Source organism: Rana temporaria, chromosome 3 (genome assembly GCF_905171775.1).
Source record: "Rana temporaria chromosome 3, aRanTem1.1, whole genome shotgun sequence".
Lineage (NCBI taxonomy): Eukaryota > Metazoa > Chordata > Amphibia > Anura > Ranidae > Rana > Rana temporaria.
The window spans coordinates 384709121-384726013 of NC_053491.1; the positions used below are offsets into that span (position 1 = coordinate 384709121).

The 16893-nt window shown below is 42.8% G+C and overlaps 1 protein-coding gene across 11 annotated transcripts in view; it reads right to left on the bottom strand.

Moving 5' to 3' along the window:
- Positions 1-16893, bottom strand: part of DGKI (diacylglycerol kinase iota) — a 483473-nt gene that overhangs the window by 192842 nt on the left and 273738 nt on the right. For 10 of the 11 annotated variants that reach the window (XM_040345697.1, XM_040345695.1, XM_040345698.1 and 7 more), the window contains 2 exons: positions 5641-5712; positions 1267-1383 (listed from right to left, as the gene is read on the bottom strand). In XM_040345697.1, coding sequence (XP_040201631.1) covers positions 1267-1383; positions 5641-5712 — 189 coding nt within the window. The remainder of the gene's footprint in view (positions 1-1266; positions 1384-5640; positions 5713-16893) is intronic. The other variant, XM_040345689.1, reaches the window with a different exon arrangement.

A 16893-nucleotide genomic window follows, 5' to 3' on the forward strand; every position in this document is an offset into this window, starting at 1 on the left:
GCACTAAGGTAAAGGAAGCTATTTAGGGAAAACAAATTGTACCTTTACAACCCCTTTAATGGCTGTGTGTTGAGTTATTTTGAGGGGACAGCAAATTTACACTGTTATACAAGCTGTACACTCACTAATTTATGTTGTAGCTAAGTGTCATTTCTTCAGGGTTGTCACATAAAAAGATATAATAAAATATTTTAATAAATGTGAGGGGTGTACTCAATTTTGTGAGATGCTGTATTTGTGGCAATATAACAGAAGTTCTAACCCTCTCTTTGAGAATCTACAGAAATGTTTTGGCTCTAGTTGGGTTTTATGATGCAGGAAAAGCCACAAAACCTTTGACAGCACTCTAGACTCTGACAATTCGCCACATTCTGGCTTTACTGTATCATCAAGCAAGAAATGCCACCGCCTCTGGAGGAAGAATATAAATGATCAGAATTAGGCACTATCACCCGAGTGATCAGCACTGAGACTAACAGAGGCACTTGGCAATTAGCAGCAGGAGAGCTCTTGTCATCAGTCTCCTGTAATAAAACATTCCCTTGCCATTAGGCACTTATGATTGCCAGTCACTGTAGTGTCAGGGGGTGGAAATGTGTTTTCCTTGTGTAAGGTGCCCACACACGCTACAATCTGATTTTGAGATTTTGTTCTGATTTTTTATTTTTTTTTATGCTATCCCATCAAAAATAATGTTTTGGACGTTTTTTTTTTTTTATTTAACTAGAAGATGAAGATGAATGGTACCAGAAAAAAAATTAGTGATGGAGGCAAAAAATCAACAGCCCTTGAATAAACACACAACAAAGGCCTACAGCCATGGCACTGGATCTTCTCCCACTTCTATGCAAATATAAGCAAAAGCGTGACAGAATGCACAGCAAGTAGGCAATGTGACAGTGGATGACCCCTTTGGCCTGGGTGCTAACGGTCCAAACAGTATATAAATGCCTGCATGCAGTCATTATTTCCAAACTCACAAAGGATGTGGAGGGGCCAGAAGGAGGGAGCCACACAATCTTCCACTGCACTTACTACATCCAAACAAGCCGTGAATGTCAAGGAAAAGGGAGTACCCACAATGCAACAGTGACAAGGCCACATCACCGGGAAAGAGAAGGTGCTGTTGGGTTAGTCCCTAGAGGGATCATGCGACTGCTGTGACACTCAGGTCATACATACGGGTGCTGTCCTGGGCATTGTCAGGGCAGATGGGCCGACACTAGGTAGAAAGACCCTCACAGACAAAGAGTGACATGCAGTTACCTGAGGTTTCTTCACCTTAATGATCCAGCTAGGAGGGATGATGACAGCAGCATGGGCGCCCAAAGAACATGGTTCTTCTATGTGATGGAGCAGAAAACACGTCACCTTGTTGTGAAACTAAAGGAGAAAAAAGGAGTAAGTACAATAATGAATACAAATTAATTAACTCCAGCTTCCCTGTAATACTGCTTATATTACTGTATTACACATGGCAAACAGTGCCGTTTATTTACTAAAATGAAAGAGTGCAAAATCTGGTGCAGTTGTGAATGATAGCCATTCAGCTTCTAATATGAACTTGTTCAATTAAGCGTTGACAAAAAAATGAACGCTAATTGCTTTCTTTGCAGATATGCACCAGATTATGTAAATCTGTAAATCTCCAGCTTTAGTAAATCAACCCCACTGTGTCCCTATTTAAAAAAATTCCCACTACTTCCTGTCTCTAGGATCACACAGGAAGTGAGAGCAAATCTCATAAAGGGCCTGCTGATTGGCAACTCAGGCCTGAGCACTGCATTCTGAAAGGATGTGTTTTTCTGCACCTTATCTAAAAGCAGCTGGTATTTACAGAGGCTCCATCTGAATAACTTAAGCCCCATACACACGGTATGACTTTTTGACAACAAACTTCAAAATTAGCAAGTTTTCCTACCGTGTGTACGCTCCATCGGACAAACTTTTTCGGTTTTCATTGGACAAAATTTTGTTCTGCAAATGGACAAACTTTTCGGCAACAAAAGTCCTACGGTGCAAAGTCCTATCGTGTGTACAGAAATCCATCAGACTTTTGTCCGAAGTACAAAATACGCATGCCCAGAACCAATGTAAAAATCAACCAACAATAGCAGAAGTTGACCAAAGGGTGGCGGTAAAGAGCAGAAAAACCACGTGATGTTGGAAACGTTTTGGGAAAGTTTGCAGAAAAGTCCTGCCGTGTGTTTGCTATGGGTGTGCCCGGCCAACTCCCTTCGGACAAAAATCCACGGAAAAGTATGTTTGAAGTCTGACCGTGTGTATGAGGCTTAAAGCGGGAGTTCACCCATAAATTTTTTTTTTCAAACAATCCCCTTAGATGGATGCTCATTTTGTCTAGGGGAATCGGCTAGTTGTTTTAAAATATGAGCTGTACTTACCGTTTTCAAGATGCATCTTCTCCGTTGCTTCCGGGTATGGGTCTTCGGGAGCGGGCGTTCCTTCTTGATTGACAGTCTTCCGAGAGGCTTCTGACGGTCGCATCCATCGCGTCACTAGTAGCCGAAAGAAGCCGAACGTCGGTGCGGCTCTATACTGCGCCTGCACACTGACGTCTGGCTTCTTTCGGAAAATCGTGACCCGATGGATGCGACCGTCAGAAGCCTCTCGGAAGACTGTCAATCAAGAAGGAACGCCCAGTCCCGCAGCCCATACCCGGAAGCGGCGGAGAAGATGCATCTCGTAAACGGTAAGTACAGCTCATATTTTAAAACAACTAGCTGATTCCCCTAGACAAAATGAGCATGAAGCTAAGGGTAAAAAGTGTTATGTACGGGTGAACCCCCGCTTTAAGTGGCAGAGAAACATGGGAAAGGTGAGTCTAAAGCCTCATACACACGGTCGGACATCCGAAAAACGTTCCCTTGGATTTTTGTCCGAAGGTAGTTGTCCGGTCACACCCATAGCATACACACGCTCTGACTTTTCTGCAAACTTTTCTAAAACTTTCCCAACATCACGTGTCTTTTCTGCTCTTTTCTGCTCTTTTTTGCCACCCTTTGGTTAACTTCTGCTATTGTTGGTTGATTTTAACATTGGTTCTGAGCATGCGTGTTTGTACTTCGGACAAAAGTCCGATGGCTTTGCTGTACACACAGTCGGACTAGGCACCATCTGACTTTTGTTGTCGTAAAGTTTGTCCGTTTGCAGACCAAACTTTTTGTCCGACGAAACCCGAAAAAGTTGGTCAGATGTAACGTACACACGATCGGACAAATGTGAAAACTTGCAGATTTTGAAGTTTGTTGGACGAAAGTCCGACCGTGTGTACGGGCCTTAAGGAAGTGGGAGGTTAGGCTGCTATGAGACTCCCTCACTTTGCCTTGACAGAGTCTTTTTGAAGCTGAATTTTAGGCAGATGCAAGAAGAGTAGATCCCCAAATCAGCCTCTTGCACTCCCTTGTAAAGCAGAGCTCAGACTGGGTGAAGGAAAAGCAGTACAGGAAGTCAGTCAGGTAATGCGCTAACAAGGGGTTCATAGATAAGAGGAAATGAAGGGGACAGAAAGATAAGCTTGTCAGTCTGCTGCTTCTTCTTTTACTGTCCAGTCACAAGCTGGAGGAAGTTTAAGACCTAAAAAAATAAGGCCTCCTGCACTGCCAAACAGGACTGTGCTGCATGGCAGAGCTGTGTAAATCTCATAACTGGATGGACAGAAATGCACATTGTTTGGCAGGTAAAACAGCTCCCCCCTGTGTGTTCAGCTTTAAAGAAAAACAGGGCAAAATATTTTCACAGAAGCCACATAAACCAGCAGGAATAAAGTGTTGGCATAATGACGAGGAACATCTTTGTACATATTTGTAGAGAAAGTGGCAGCCCTCGAATTCTATATATAGAGGGAGGAGGTGCACTGTGACTTTGCACAATGTTTTTTTCTGAGTAAACAGCGATGTAATTACAACACACAAGGGCTGTGCGGGTATTCAGTGGGTTTTCTATGAGTAATAGCTGACTGGGGAACAGAGTGAGACTATCATTACACGGCATGACCCATGGTAATTCCAGGTTACAGTTATCGCTCTCTCTGAGCAGCGTCTGGAAGACAGATGCTTTCAGTGCGTTCTTTTCTTGTACAGACATGATACTAATAATTCCGGCGGAAGTGTTTTATACCTTTTCTAGACCAACTCCAACTGCTTCTGTAGTTTAACGGATAAAGCTGAACTCCGGGATAAGCCAAGATTGTCTAAATACAAGAGGCATGTGTATTCCTATTTTAATCTCAGTGTGCTTTGTGTATTTATTCCAGACCTTTAGGCCTTGTACACACGACCGAACATGTCCGCTGAAACTGGTCCGCGGACATGTTCGACCGTGTGTAGGGCCTAGCGGACAGTTTTCCGGCCTAGCGGACAGGTTTCCAGCAGACAAAAGTTTGTTAGCATGCTAAGAAACTTGTCCGCTGGAACCATTTTTGTCGGACATGTCCGATGGTTAGTACAACTCATCGGACATGTCGGCTGGTTATGACGTATAACCAGCGGCCCGAAATCCCGCACATGCGTCGAATTGATTCGACGCATGCGTGGAAGCATTGAACTCGCGTGTTAGAGAACGTCGGTGTCTTATACTTCACCGCGTTTTGGTCTGATGGTGTGTACACACATCAGACCAAAAGCTCCCAGCCGACATGTCCGATGAAAGCGGTCCGCGGACCGTTTTCATCGGACATGTCTGCTCGTGTGTACAAGGCCTTACGGTAAAGCAGTGTGAAACTTTCCCTCTGTAATAAAGACCACTCACTGCTGCTCTCTCTCCTTGTGCAGGGTGACTGGTCTTGTCCCCGCCCTTCCTCTAGTTAGCTGTAGGAAGCCTGTAGTGGGTGGGGCCTGTTGAGTCCCTCCCTCAGCTCTGCTCTCAGCACAGGCTGTGTACAGTGATGATTTCACTACTACTTTTACAAGGTAATATTTGGTTTTGCAAAGCTATTTTGGTGCATATAAAAAAGATTTATACCTTTTGTGGCTTTTGAGGAATACATTTAAATGAAAATTTGCATGCCTGTAGTTCACAATTATATTGGAAATCTAGGCAAACAGAATAAAAATCCTTTAGTCCAGATGTGCATTCATTTTAAATACCGCCTATGTATTCATTTTGAATACCGCTATCAAAACTGTCCGGGATACACAGACTGTGTTCAATTATAACTATGTTTACTATACTTCAGTTTATGAATGGATAGGAAGCTCTGTACTTCTCCTTATCCTGTCTCAAAGGTGAAACATCCCCTAATATTTCACCAAGTCACTCAACAGGGCTCCTAAAAAATGTAAAACATATTAAAAAATAAAATTGTAAAAAAAAATTATAAAACAAAAATGGTAAAAAAATAAAAATAAAATAACAAAAATAAATGAACTACTGACACCAGTGGCAGAACTAGCAGGGTGCAAAAGTTACACTTGCGACCAGGCCCTGACATTCTGCCACCATGGGGGGGGGGGGGGGGGGCTTTATGTTTTTTTGCACAGGGGCCCTGAAGGTTGTAATTATGCCCCTGTACTGTACAAGATTTAAAAAAAAAAAAAGTAATTTTTTTTAGACAGTATGAAGTCCAGTTGTGTGAGGATGACATGTCAACTTAGAATAAACACTGTTAAGGTCATAACTTACCGCCAGCTTACACCATGAACAGCTTATAGCCACAATTTCTTTACTGTGGAATGAGAACTTCTGTTGAAAACCCTGTAATAAAGGAAACAGAGACAAGCTTTAGTAGATCCCTGACACAGGAAAGGAGCTCTGTGGTTGTGGCCAGAGTGTTACAAGTAAGCTGCCTCAACAAGAAATGTCATTAAATCAACGTTACTTGAGCTAAACTGCCCTGTCACATTCTCCAGTGTTCAATCATTCAAGAAGACATCAATCAATTAGAGATCAATGTCCTATTAGGCCCCGTACACACGACCAAACATGTATGCTGAAACTGGTCCGCGGGCCAGTTTCAGCATACATGTTCGGTCGTGTGTAGGCGCGAGCGGGCCGAATTCCAGCAAACATTTGCCTGCCGGGCCTTTTCCCAGCGGGCAAATATTCCTGGACGTGTTTTAAAACCGTCCGCTGGAATCCTGCCCGCTCGGACATGTACGGTCGTCAGTACAGACCTACCGTACATGTCCGAGCGCCCGCCGTCCCTCGCATGCGTCGAATGACTTCGACGCATGCGTGGAAGCCTTTAAATGGCAGGCCCGCCCACGTCTCCGCGTCATCGCCGCGCCATCGTCGCGGCGACGACGCGGACACGCCCCGCGTATTGTTTACGCGCGGACTTCTGTACGATGGTTAGTACAACCATCGTACAGAAGCCCTCTGGCAGGCATGTACGGTGAAAACGGTCCGACGGACCGGTTTCATCGTACATGTTTGCTCGTGTGTACCGGGCCTTAGTGCCAAGCCCTCCTTCAGTGTTTATAGCCTGTTCTGATGAAAAACCTCTTCAGCACTGGTTGATTCCCATTGACTTGAGTAGAGCAATATATTGAGACTGGAGATCCAGTGGCAGCATGGCTGCTTTGAAATTTCTTGGTCCACCTGCCTGCTTAACAGACTATAAATGGGCATCATGAAGCTGTTGAAGTCGTTTTCCCATCCTGCTGCTTCTATGAAAAGACCAAGCTAAAAGTGAAGGAGGTAGTGGCATGCTTCGGCAGGATCCAGAGCTGCTGGAACTTTGCTTGATGGAACAGCCCAGAGTCTCACCATACCAGGAACATTTGGAAGGCTGCTAAAGGTATGTGCACCTCTGGGTGCCCTCACCTGTAGAAGCTTACTTTTTTCTGTTACTGCCTAAGCAACTCTTCTCAAGATCAGGGTGTCACAAACTACGGTGAACGAGAGTGAACCACAACTGCGGTTAGGGAAAGATTTCAATGCACCTCTCTATGTTATGTGAAATCTCAGTATTGGACCCCAGGCGTCACTCCAATCAGAGAACAGGAGGTTGGGGGTTCTCTACATCATATCACTTTCACATATAGGAAATGCGTTGAGCTACTAAGGGTGGAGGCATTACAACATGCCTTCAACCCCTATCGTTGAAAAGGTACAGCGAACATGTTCAGTATTTTAAGGCGCAAGCCCGTATACAATTAATAACAAAAGTCAAGCACGTAGCATATGAAAATACTGTATGCAATTAGCAATTCCTTTAGAGAGGTAACTTTAGCTTAAATGATCTGAGAGTGTATGTGCAGTGAAGATATTCCACAACTGTTACAAGAAGGCACATTAAGTAATCCCAAGCTGCACAGTAGTAAAAGCAAAGGGCAGATTCAAATACAGTACTTAGTAAAGGCTATAAGTGATCAGGATAATTCTAGAGTAATAAATGTAACATAGCAATGGTACTTATCCGTTTGCAGAGGATGAGTGTTCATCTGTAAGCAGAGTATTGTAACAGCAATGGGATTCTGTCATGGAGAGACGCCTGAAGAAGAATATGTTAGGGTGTCCCCAGCAACTGTTGTCAGGATAGCAGCGTGGATATAAGTAGTGGATCCGGCTGTGATGATCTCCAGTCATGGGGGTTTTGCCAGTAATTTGTTTTGTAGCGTGGTCCGGCTACGGCCGACAATAATAGGACAGCGTGTACTATCCACGCTGTCCTGTTTATAGGAGGGAGGCATGTGTAACAGATGAGGGTTGATTTTCGCTCTGCACTTCCGCGTTACACGCTAGAAAACACGCGGCGCCGGGCGATGACGTCAGCGCGCGGTCGCCGTATGCGTTCAAGCTTGGGAACGCAATACGGCGACAAGTGCCGTTTACACAGGGTGACTGATACATATTATGTATATGTATATGCAATTGTGCCCAATAGTATATATTAGAGCTGCATTAATCGTGAAGAATCAAAATTGCAATCTTTTTCCCTTCCCGATCTTGTCACAGTTCTCTCTAACAAGTGCAGAGAGTTCTCACAGCTGGATAAACAAAATCCAGGCAGCCTGCCAAGTTTTATGACAACAGGCAAATAAGTGGAAACAAAGTATCTCTTCGTTCTTTTATCAAAGGAAATAACTCTGTAGATGAAGGAAGTTTAACCATTTCAACACCATTTTCTGACATTTGTTTATTACAAGTAAATAATCCTTGGAATACTCAAACATGATATATATATATATATATATATATATATATATATATATATATATATATATATATATATATATATATATTTTTTTTTGCAGAGACCCTAGAGAATAAAATGGTGGTTGTTGCAATATTTTATGTCACAACGTATTTGCGTAGTGGTTTTTCAAACGCAATTGTTTAAAAAAAAAATACACTTTAATGAATAAAAAAAATAAAATAAACAGCAAAGTTAGCCCCATTTTATTGTATAATGTGAAAGAAGATGTTACACCACGAGAATCGTGACAGAATCGCGATCTTTATTCTAAGCAAAAAAATCATGATTCTCATTTTAGCCAGAATCGTGCAGCTCTAGTACAGTGGAACCTCGGATTGCGAGTAATGCGGTTAACGAGCATTTCGCAATACGAGCACTGTATTTTTAAAAATCGTAACTCGATTTGCGAGTGTTGTCTCGCAAAACAAGCGCGATTCAGGCCAAATCGCAGCTGATCGGCACCGTTGGGAAATGCACGGAAAGGCCCAAGGACAGCTCGGCTGACCTCTGCAAATCTTGGGAACAAAGTCTTTCTGAGGTCTGCCGAGGTGTCCTCTGGCCTTTTTGGCCATTTCCAAGGCTCTCCGGCGCCCCCCCCCCCCACTGGCCTCATGCGGTATTGCATGCCATTGAAGTCAATGCGGAACTAATTATGTTAATTTCCATTGACAGTGGGGAAACTCGCTTTGATATGTGAGTACTTTGGATTACGAGCATTCTCATGGAATGGATTATGCTCGCAATCCGAGGTTCCACTGTATATATTTATTGCACATATTTATATATCGCCAACAATTTATGCAGCACTTTACATATATATTGTACATTCACATCAGATCCTGCCCACAAGAAGCTTACAATCTAAGGTCCCTAACTCACATTCATACTTACACATACTAGGACCAATTTAGACAAAAGCTATTTAAGCTACCAGCATGTCTTTGGAGTGTGGGAGGAAACTGGAGTACCTGGAGGAAATGCATGCAGGCACAGGGAGAACATACAAACCCTTTGCAGGTAGTACCGTGGTTGGGATACAAACCAACTACTCTAGTGCTAACCTGGCAGAAGTGCTAACCACTTATATAGAATAGTGTCTATATAGAACCTTCTACTGTTAGGCCCCTTTCACACGGGGCGGATCAGTAACTTGCTCAGCGGGGATCGCTCCGTTGATCCCCGCTGAGCCGGCGGATGACAGAGTGGTCACCGCACACTGTACAGGGACCGCCCTGTCTTTTCTCTGCTCTCCCCTATGGGGGGATCGGATGAACACGGACCGTCTGTCTGTGTTCATCCGATCTGATCTGCAGACGGAAGGAAAACTAGGGTTTTCCTCCGTCTGCAGAATCGGAGGAATGCGGAGGCGGGCGAGATCGGGTGTCAGCGGATGTTCATCCGCTGACACCCGCGATCTCATAAGGACCAATGTATGTCCCTTTTTCATCCGCACACGGATGGATGAAAAAGCGGACATACGGTCCACAAGTGTGAAAGGGGCCTAAGTCTGATTTTTTTTGTGCAGGGGGTTATGGATGATGATATAAAGATAAATCTCAGATCATTATAGTGGTAGTATTTTAATTCATTATCCAATATATAACTGGGCTAGTGTTTATTTATATTTTGGAGAAATATTAAATCGTGCTATCCCCGTGACCATTCAATGATTATTGAAAGGAAAAAACATCAATCACCAATGCGAATCAGTGACCGTTAAATGAAAAAATGTGACAACACAGTGAAAATTAAATGATACGATCTATCAGACGGTGCAATAAATAATGATACTGAACCAAAAATAAAAAAAATTAAAAAAAATAGTTTTGGGAAGGATATTCACAATAGATGTTTTTTTTTCCACTGAGCATTGGTATTCACTATATTATTCAGAGTTTAATGCACCAATTCATTTATGGACATGTTCTGGTTTATGCACTAATCATCTTATGGACCTCAGAAATTTAAATTCTTTAATTTTCTAATTTTTTGATTTTTGGTTCAGTATCATTATTTATTGCACCATCTGATAGATCAAATAATTTAATTTTCACTGTGTTGTCACATTTTTTCATTTAAGGGGTCACATTTTTTCATTTAAGGGTCACTGATTCGCATTGGTGATTGATGGTTTTTCTTTTCAATAATCATTGAATGGTCACGGGGATAGCGCGATTTAATGTTTTTCCATAGTCTTGCCCTTGTATTTTTTGTTTACATGACAATCGCAGCTCCCAATTGAATAACTGGTAACTAAGCGCAGTTTATTTTTTCCATTTTCTATGTTTATTTATATTTACCTTAGTACAAAACATATTGTACTATCACACTCCATTTTCATAGCCTTACCTCCACTTTCCTGTTACCAAAGTTGTACAAAGTCTATATGACTGTGCAGTACAATAGACAACAGAGGTAGATCTAGTGCCCTCAGTAATCAGCACTCAGTTAACAGACCTGTTGAGAAGCCACCCTTGTCTTCTTATACATTACAAATTTATAAGAGGATACCTGTGCTGAAAGATGTGGTTGTTACTGTTAGGCCTCGTACACAGGACCGAGTTTCTCGGCAGAAACCAGCAAGAAACTTGCTGGGAGATATTTTTTTGCCGAGGGAAACCGGTCGTGTGTACATTTTCGTCGAGGAAACTGTCGAGAAACTAGACGAGCCAAAAAGAGAGCAAGTTCTCTATTTCCTTTACAGGAATGGAGAAACTTGCCTTGTCGAGTTCCTCGACAGCCTAACAAGGAACTTGACGAGGAAAACGATGTGTTTCGCCCGTCAAGTTCCTCGGTCGTGTGTACGAGGCTTCACTCAGCACTGCCAGCACAGAGCACTGGAGTAGGAGAGAAAGGAGAAAGCTGTATTTACTTTCAGAGAAAGGGGTATTTCTCTAGAAAAATCAGTCATAAGGTTAAAGGGGTTGTAAACCCTTGTGTTTGTTCACCTTCATGCATCTGAACAGTAGAGATCTCCTTGCAAATAAGATTTGTTTGCGTACAGCATTGCATATGTGCAATGCTGAACTGCAAAAAATGGCCTGGTCATGATGGGGGTAAAATCTTTCAGAGCTGAAGTGGTTAAAGAAAATTGTGAATTTAAATATAATGAAAATAACTTATGAAATTGCATTAACATGTTAAAGGTTACAGTATACGAGATTTTAGTCATCGTGATTAGTGGGATCTCAGTCTTTTGAGGCAGGGTTCACGCAACTTTCACCCATGATTCACACATTTTACTAATTAAATTTAATGTGTGAAAATGTATGAAAGTTGTGTGAAAACATTTATAGACCCTTTATGGTCTCATAAACAAAAAATCAGTTCAATTAAAAATGACTTAACATTATGAAATGTAACTCAAACAAACAAGGTTCTAAAAACAGATTATTTCTTCAACAAAAATCATGTTTTTCAGGAAATGACAAATCTAATTAATGTTACCGCTCTCCTCGCTGCAGATAAAGCGATATTATAAGGCCAAGCGGTGCACTCAGAGTGATGACTCAATGCTCAGCATCTGCCCTAATAAAAAATAGAAATCTAAAATTCAATTTTTTACATTGTGGCAAATGAAAAAGTTCCAAAGGACTGGTGCCAAAAATGAGAGTGTTTTTGCACTGCAAGGTGTGTCACCATTTAGGGGTTTCCTGCTTTAATCAGAAGCAGTCGGCTTCCAGTTCCTACCAAGCTGTAATATACAGCACTGAGCCCATGTTATATTCAACAAAAATCATTCTGTTGTAAGGCCTCGTACACACGACCGAGTTTCTCGGCAAAAACCAGCAAGAAACTTGCTGGGATTTTTTTTTTGCCGAGGAAACCGGTCGTGTGTACATTTTTCGACGAGGAAACTGTCGAGGATCCCGTCGAGCCAATAAGAGAGCATGTCTTATTTTTCCTCAACGGGAATGGAGAAACTTGCCATGTAAACAGACTTGTTGGTTATCCGAAGTCCTTGCCTCCCAATGCTTTTTCTGTATGAGAAAAGGAGAGCTATTAACTGGCAAGACTGTCAGTACATTGTTTACACTGATAATCAGTGCACCGATCATCAGTGCCCTGATTATCAGGGCAGCCCCATCAGTGCTCATTAGTGCCACCTATCATTGCTCATCAGTGCTGCCTATCAGTGCTCATCAGTGCCACCTATCAGTGCTCATCAATACCACCCATCAGTGCAGCCTATCAGTGCTGCCTATCAGTGCCACCTATCAGTGTTCATCAATGCTGCCTATCAGTGCCGTCTATCAGTGCCCATCGGCGCTCATCAAATATGAGTGCTGCCTATTAGTGCATCCTATCAGTGCTCATCAATTGCGCCCATCAGTGCCCATCTGTACTGCCTATCAGTGCTGCCCTTCAGTGCTGCCTATCAGTGCCGCCTATCAGCACTCATGAATGCTGCCTATCCGTGCTCATCAATGCCTCAATATGAGTGTCGCCTATCAGTGCTGCCTATCAGCTGAACCTATCAGTGCTCATCAATTCCGCCCATCAGGGCTGCCTATCAGTGCTGCCCTTCAGTGCTCCCAATCAGTACCTCCTCAGCATGACTCTGAGCTGAGAGCATCTCTCTCATGCAGCCCAGAGCCCGCACTGACAGTTCCCCCTCCCTTCCTGTGTGTGCAACGCAGGAATATTTAAGCCCATCAGCTAAATGATCAAATTTAGCTGCTTAGCTTCATGCTTCCCTTAAAATGTAAAGACAACCATTTTTGCTTTGGATAGAATAGAATAAAATAATTTTCAGGTCTCAGTGAACCCCAGCTAAAAATTGTTCTCTCTACAGCGCTTGGTACAAATAAATAAACCAATAATAAAAAGAATAAAGAATGTGGCATCAAACCCAAGGTTGATACATTTTTAACAACTTTAGTCGTCTATGAAGAAATGCCCCTTTACATTGTCGGCTAGTGGAAAAATTCCCCCTTATATTGGTGTTCTGTGCAAAGAATGCCCCTTACATTGAACATCAGTGGGAAGAATCCATCTATTATTGTTAGTGTTACCTTATTTAAGACACAAGTGGAGAGGCCTCACTGGTGCCAGCAGTTTGTTCTGCCAAGTGACATGGCCCCAGCACTATGCAGGCATCATGTGAGAGGTTTGCCCACAACTGCTCAGGAAATGTCTAGCAGCCTCTGGCAGGATCCTGGTTGGAGATGGCTGATTTAGGCCCTCGCTGTCTCCAATGGACCCATGAAGAGGCCTCGGAGATCCCTGTATTTCTTGTTAGTTTTTTTGTTAGGGGATTAGAACCCCTATCAGGTTTTTATTAATGTCAGTGCCCCTACTGGGGAGATTTGTGTCCCTGCTGGGGAGATTCACTCCTCTATTTGTCCTGGTGATCAAACAGACAGAAAATTAGACACGATCCAAAAAATTTAAGTTGCAATTATAGCAAGAGATTTCACTTATTTGCAGTTGTGTCTTCATGATTATGATATTAGATATTTTTACTTGAATGCAGGGAATGCATTAAGGTAAAATGTGTATAGCTTTTACAACCGCTTTAACTGCAGCAGAGATAATTTAGGTCACCACTGGTATGTTGCAGACCTGTAAAAATCTCAGGACTGGTTGGACAGAATTTAAAATCCTTAGGCAGGTATGACACTTCTCATATGTTTTTTATATCTTCATTTTGCTGTTTGTCTGCAGTTCAGCGTTAAAACATTTGCACACATGAATAGGATGACTTAAATCAATTTGATCACATTCACAGACATATAGCTAGATTCACAAAGACTTACGAAGGCGTATCAGTAGATACGCCATCGTAAGTCCGAATCCGCGCCGTCGTATCTTTAAGCGTATGCTCAAATTGAGATACGCTTCTCTGTTGCTATGATACGACCGGCGTAAATCTCCTACGCCATCGTATCTTGGCTGCATTTTTACGCTGGCCGCTAGGGGCATGTAAGGCGATTTACACAGAGAATATGCAAATTAGCAAGATACGCCTATTTACGAACGTCGCAGTATGATACGCCGTTTACGTAAGGCGTTTTGAGGCGTAAAGATAAACCACCAAAAAGATGGCGCAGTCAATGTTAAGTATGGACATCGGGACAGCTGTCAAATTTGACGTCGTTTATGTCGTTTGCGTAAGACGATTCAGAATGGGGCTGGGCGTAGGTTACGTTCACGTCGAAAGCAAGGAGTATTTGCGACGTGATACTGAGCACTGAGAATCGTGAATTCATTACCATACAACACGCCCCCTACCTGCCTATTTTAAATTAGACGGTGTTACGCCGGCCCATTGGCGCTACGCCAACGTAACTTAGGAGGCAAGTGCTTTGTGAATACAGTACTTGCCTCACTATCTTACGTCGGCATAGGGCAAATGGAATGCGCTACGCCGACCTAAAGATAGGCGGCTCTACCTGAATCTGACTAATACTGTATAACTGAAAAAACATATCAAATACTGTACTTTACTTTCCCTTTATTTCAGTCTGCTGGAAATGACTGATAGCAAAAGGCTCTTTAGACTAATGGTTTTATCAAAATAGTTCTTCAGAAGAGACGTGGGACACAAAGCCTGATATGAAGAGAACAACTCAACATCATGAAAATATGGAACTGCAAGTGGGCAAAAATGTGTCACGTGAAAAGCAAACTGTCCAATAATAACTCAAAACTCATATACATTTTATACTCATATAAAAAGAAAATCATAGCTTCTTTTTAAACATTTGTGACTACAGGAAATCCTTCAAAGATAGTCTTGAGAATTCTTGCCAGGGGAATGTTCGGATCCGCAATGGGGAATATGACACTAATGTGCCGACCGCAGTCAAAGAAAAACAATATGGTTAAAGATGAGAATGTTTATCACTGCTACTCGGCTCTCCTTCCTATCTTTAATCCCTTCTTCCAAGTTAAATATATCCCACAGATCCCGGAGGATTCACTGACAGAATGAGCACAGGAAATGACAAGTGCTACACAAAGATTGTATGCATTTATTATGTTTTATGAAAATGTTTCTTAGACTTGGGATGGTGACGTTTTTAAAAATATTCACATTTTGTCCCATTATCTTGGTTTCAAATTTGAGGGTAGCATAAAAACTGAGAATTTACGGGAGAACTCTGACAAAGTGAAAAACCTACTTTTGGATAAACTGTGTCAAAGTAAGAACTGGATGTCTCTTGACATAGAGGTAATCTATCGGGATAGTGTAGGAATGGTACTTTAGCTTTTGGTTACAGAAGTCATAGTTGTCACAACAAGACTTTCAGCACCAAAAGCAAAGAAAAAAATGTACTCTCTTTCCTGACCAGCACAGACAAGAATTACACACTCTCAGAAGAGGAGAGAGTTGGGGAGCAAGGATAGAGGGGGCTGTGCTACAGAATTGATTTTCCTGGAGTAGTCAAATTCCTCAGCAAGTTCAAAGCCACATTACAAATGAATAAAAAGCTGTTTGTAAAAAGAAAAACACTACAAGTAAACATTTAAAAAACTTGATTTGCATGCATTCTATCAGCACTTTTTTAAGTTGGTGACAGGGTCTCTTTAAAGTACATCCAAACTCTAAAGCCTCGTACACACGACCGAGGAACTCGACGGGCGAAACACATCGTTTTCCTCGTCAAGTTCCTTGTTAGGCTGTCGAGGAACTCGACAAGGCAAGTTTCTCCATTCCCGTCGAGGAAATAGAGAACTTGCTCTCTTTTTGGCTCGTCGAGTTTCTCGACAGTTTCCTCGACGAAAATGTACACACGACCGGTTTCCTCGGCAAAAAAATATCTCCCAGCAAGTTTCTTGCTGGTTTTTGCCGAGAAACTCGGTCGTGTGTACGAGGCTTAACTGGTGGTTCCAAGCCATATTCCTGCTAGAAATAAAAGTGGCCCATTGCTAAGGAAAATTCTGGACTGGCTTCCTGTTAGTGACAGCAGTGGCCCATGTTTGTACAAAGTGTGTCGACAAGGCTTCTTGCAGTTGCACGTGTAATATGTTGACTACGCTGGAGCACAATTGGGAGACAGTTGCCCCATTACAGCAAGGGCCTCAACAAACACCTTCATGGTACGATTATCAGGTTTTTAATGTGCTGGGGGTAATCTGTACTGAGGAGTCTATGTGTAGGGGTTTTTGCTTAGAGGTCTGTGATGGGGGAATGGGGGCTTTGACCCCTGCAGTCTCTGCCTTATCCACCCCTGACCCCTGTACTCTCTGCATTACCCACTCTTGACCCCTGTACTCTCTGCATTACCCACCCTTGACCCCTGTACTCTCTGCATTATGCACTCCTGGCCCCTGCACTTTGTACAGTTTGTACTCCTTACCCCTCCTCTCTGCATTACTCACTTCTGGCTCCTGACTTCTGTGTGGTATGCACTACTAAGCACTGCACACTCTGTTACACACACTCCAAAGTGTTGCACTGTTTGCATTATGCACTCTTGGCCCATGTGCTCTTTTTGATATGCACTTATGAGCCCTGCTCTCTGTGTCATTCACACTCCTGACACCTGCACTCTCTGTGTTACCCACCCTGAACCTATGCAGTCTGTGTGTTACACACTCCTGAGCCCTGAATTCTGTTCTTTATATACTCCTGAGCTATGCACTCTGCATTACACACTCCTGAGCCCTGCGCTCTCTGACTTCACACTCCTGACCCCTGAATTCTCTGTGTTATGTACGCCTGACTCCTGTGCTCTCTGCATTACACACTCTTGACCCCTGCACTCTCTGCATTATGCACTCTTGGC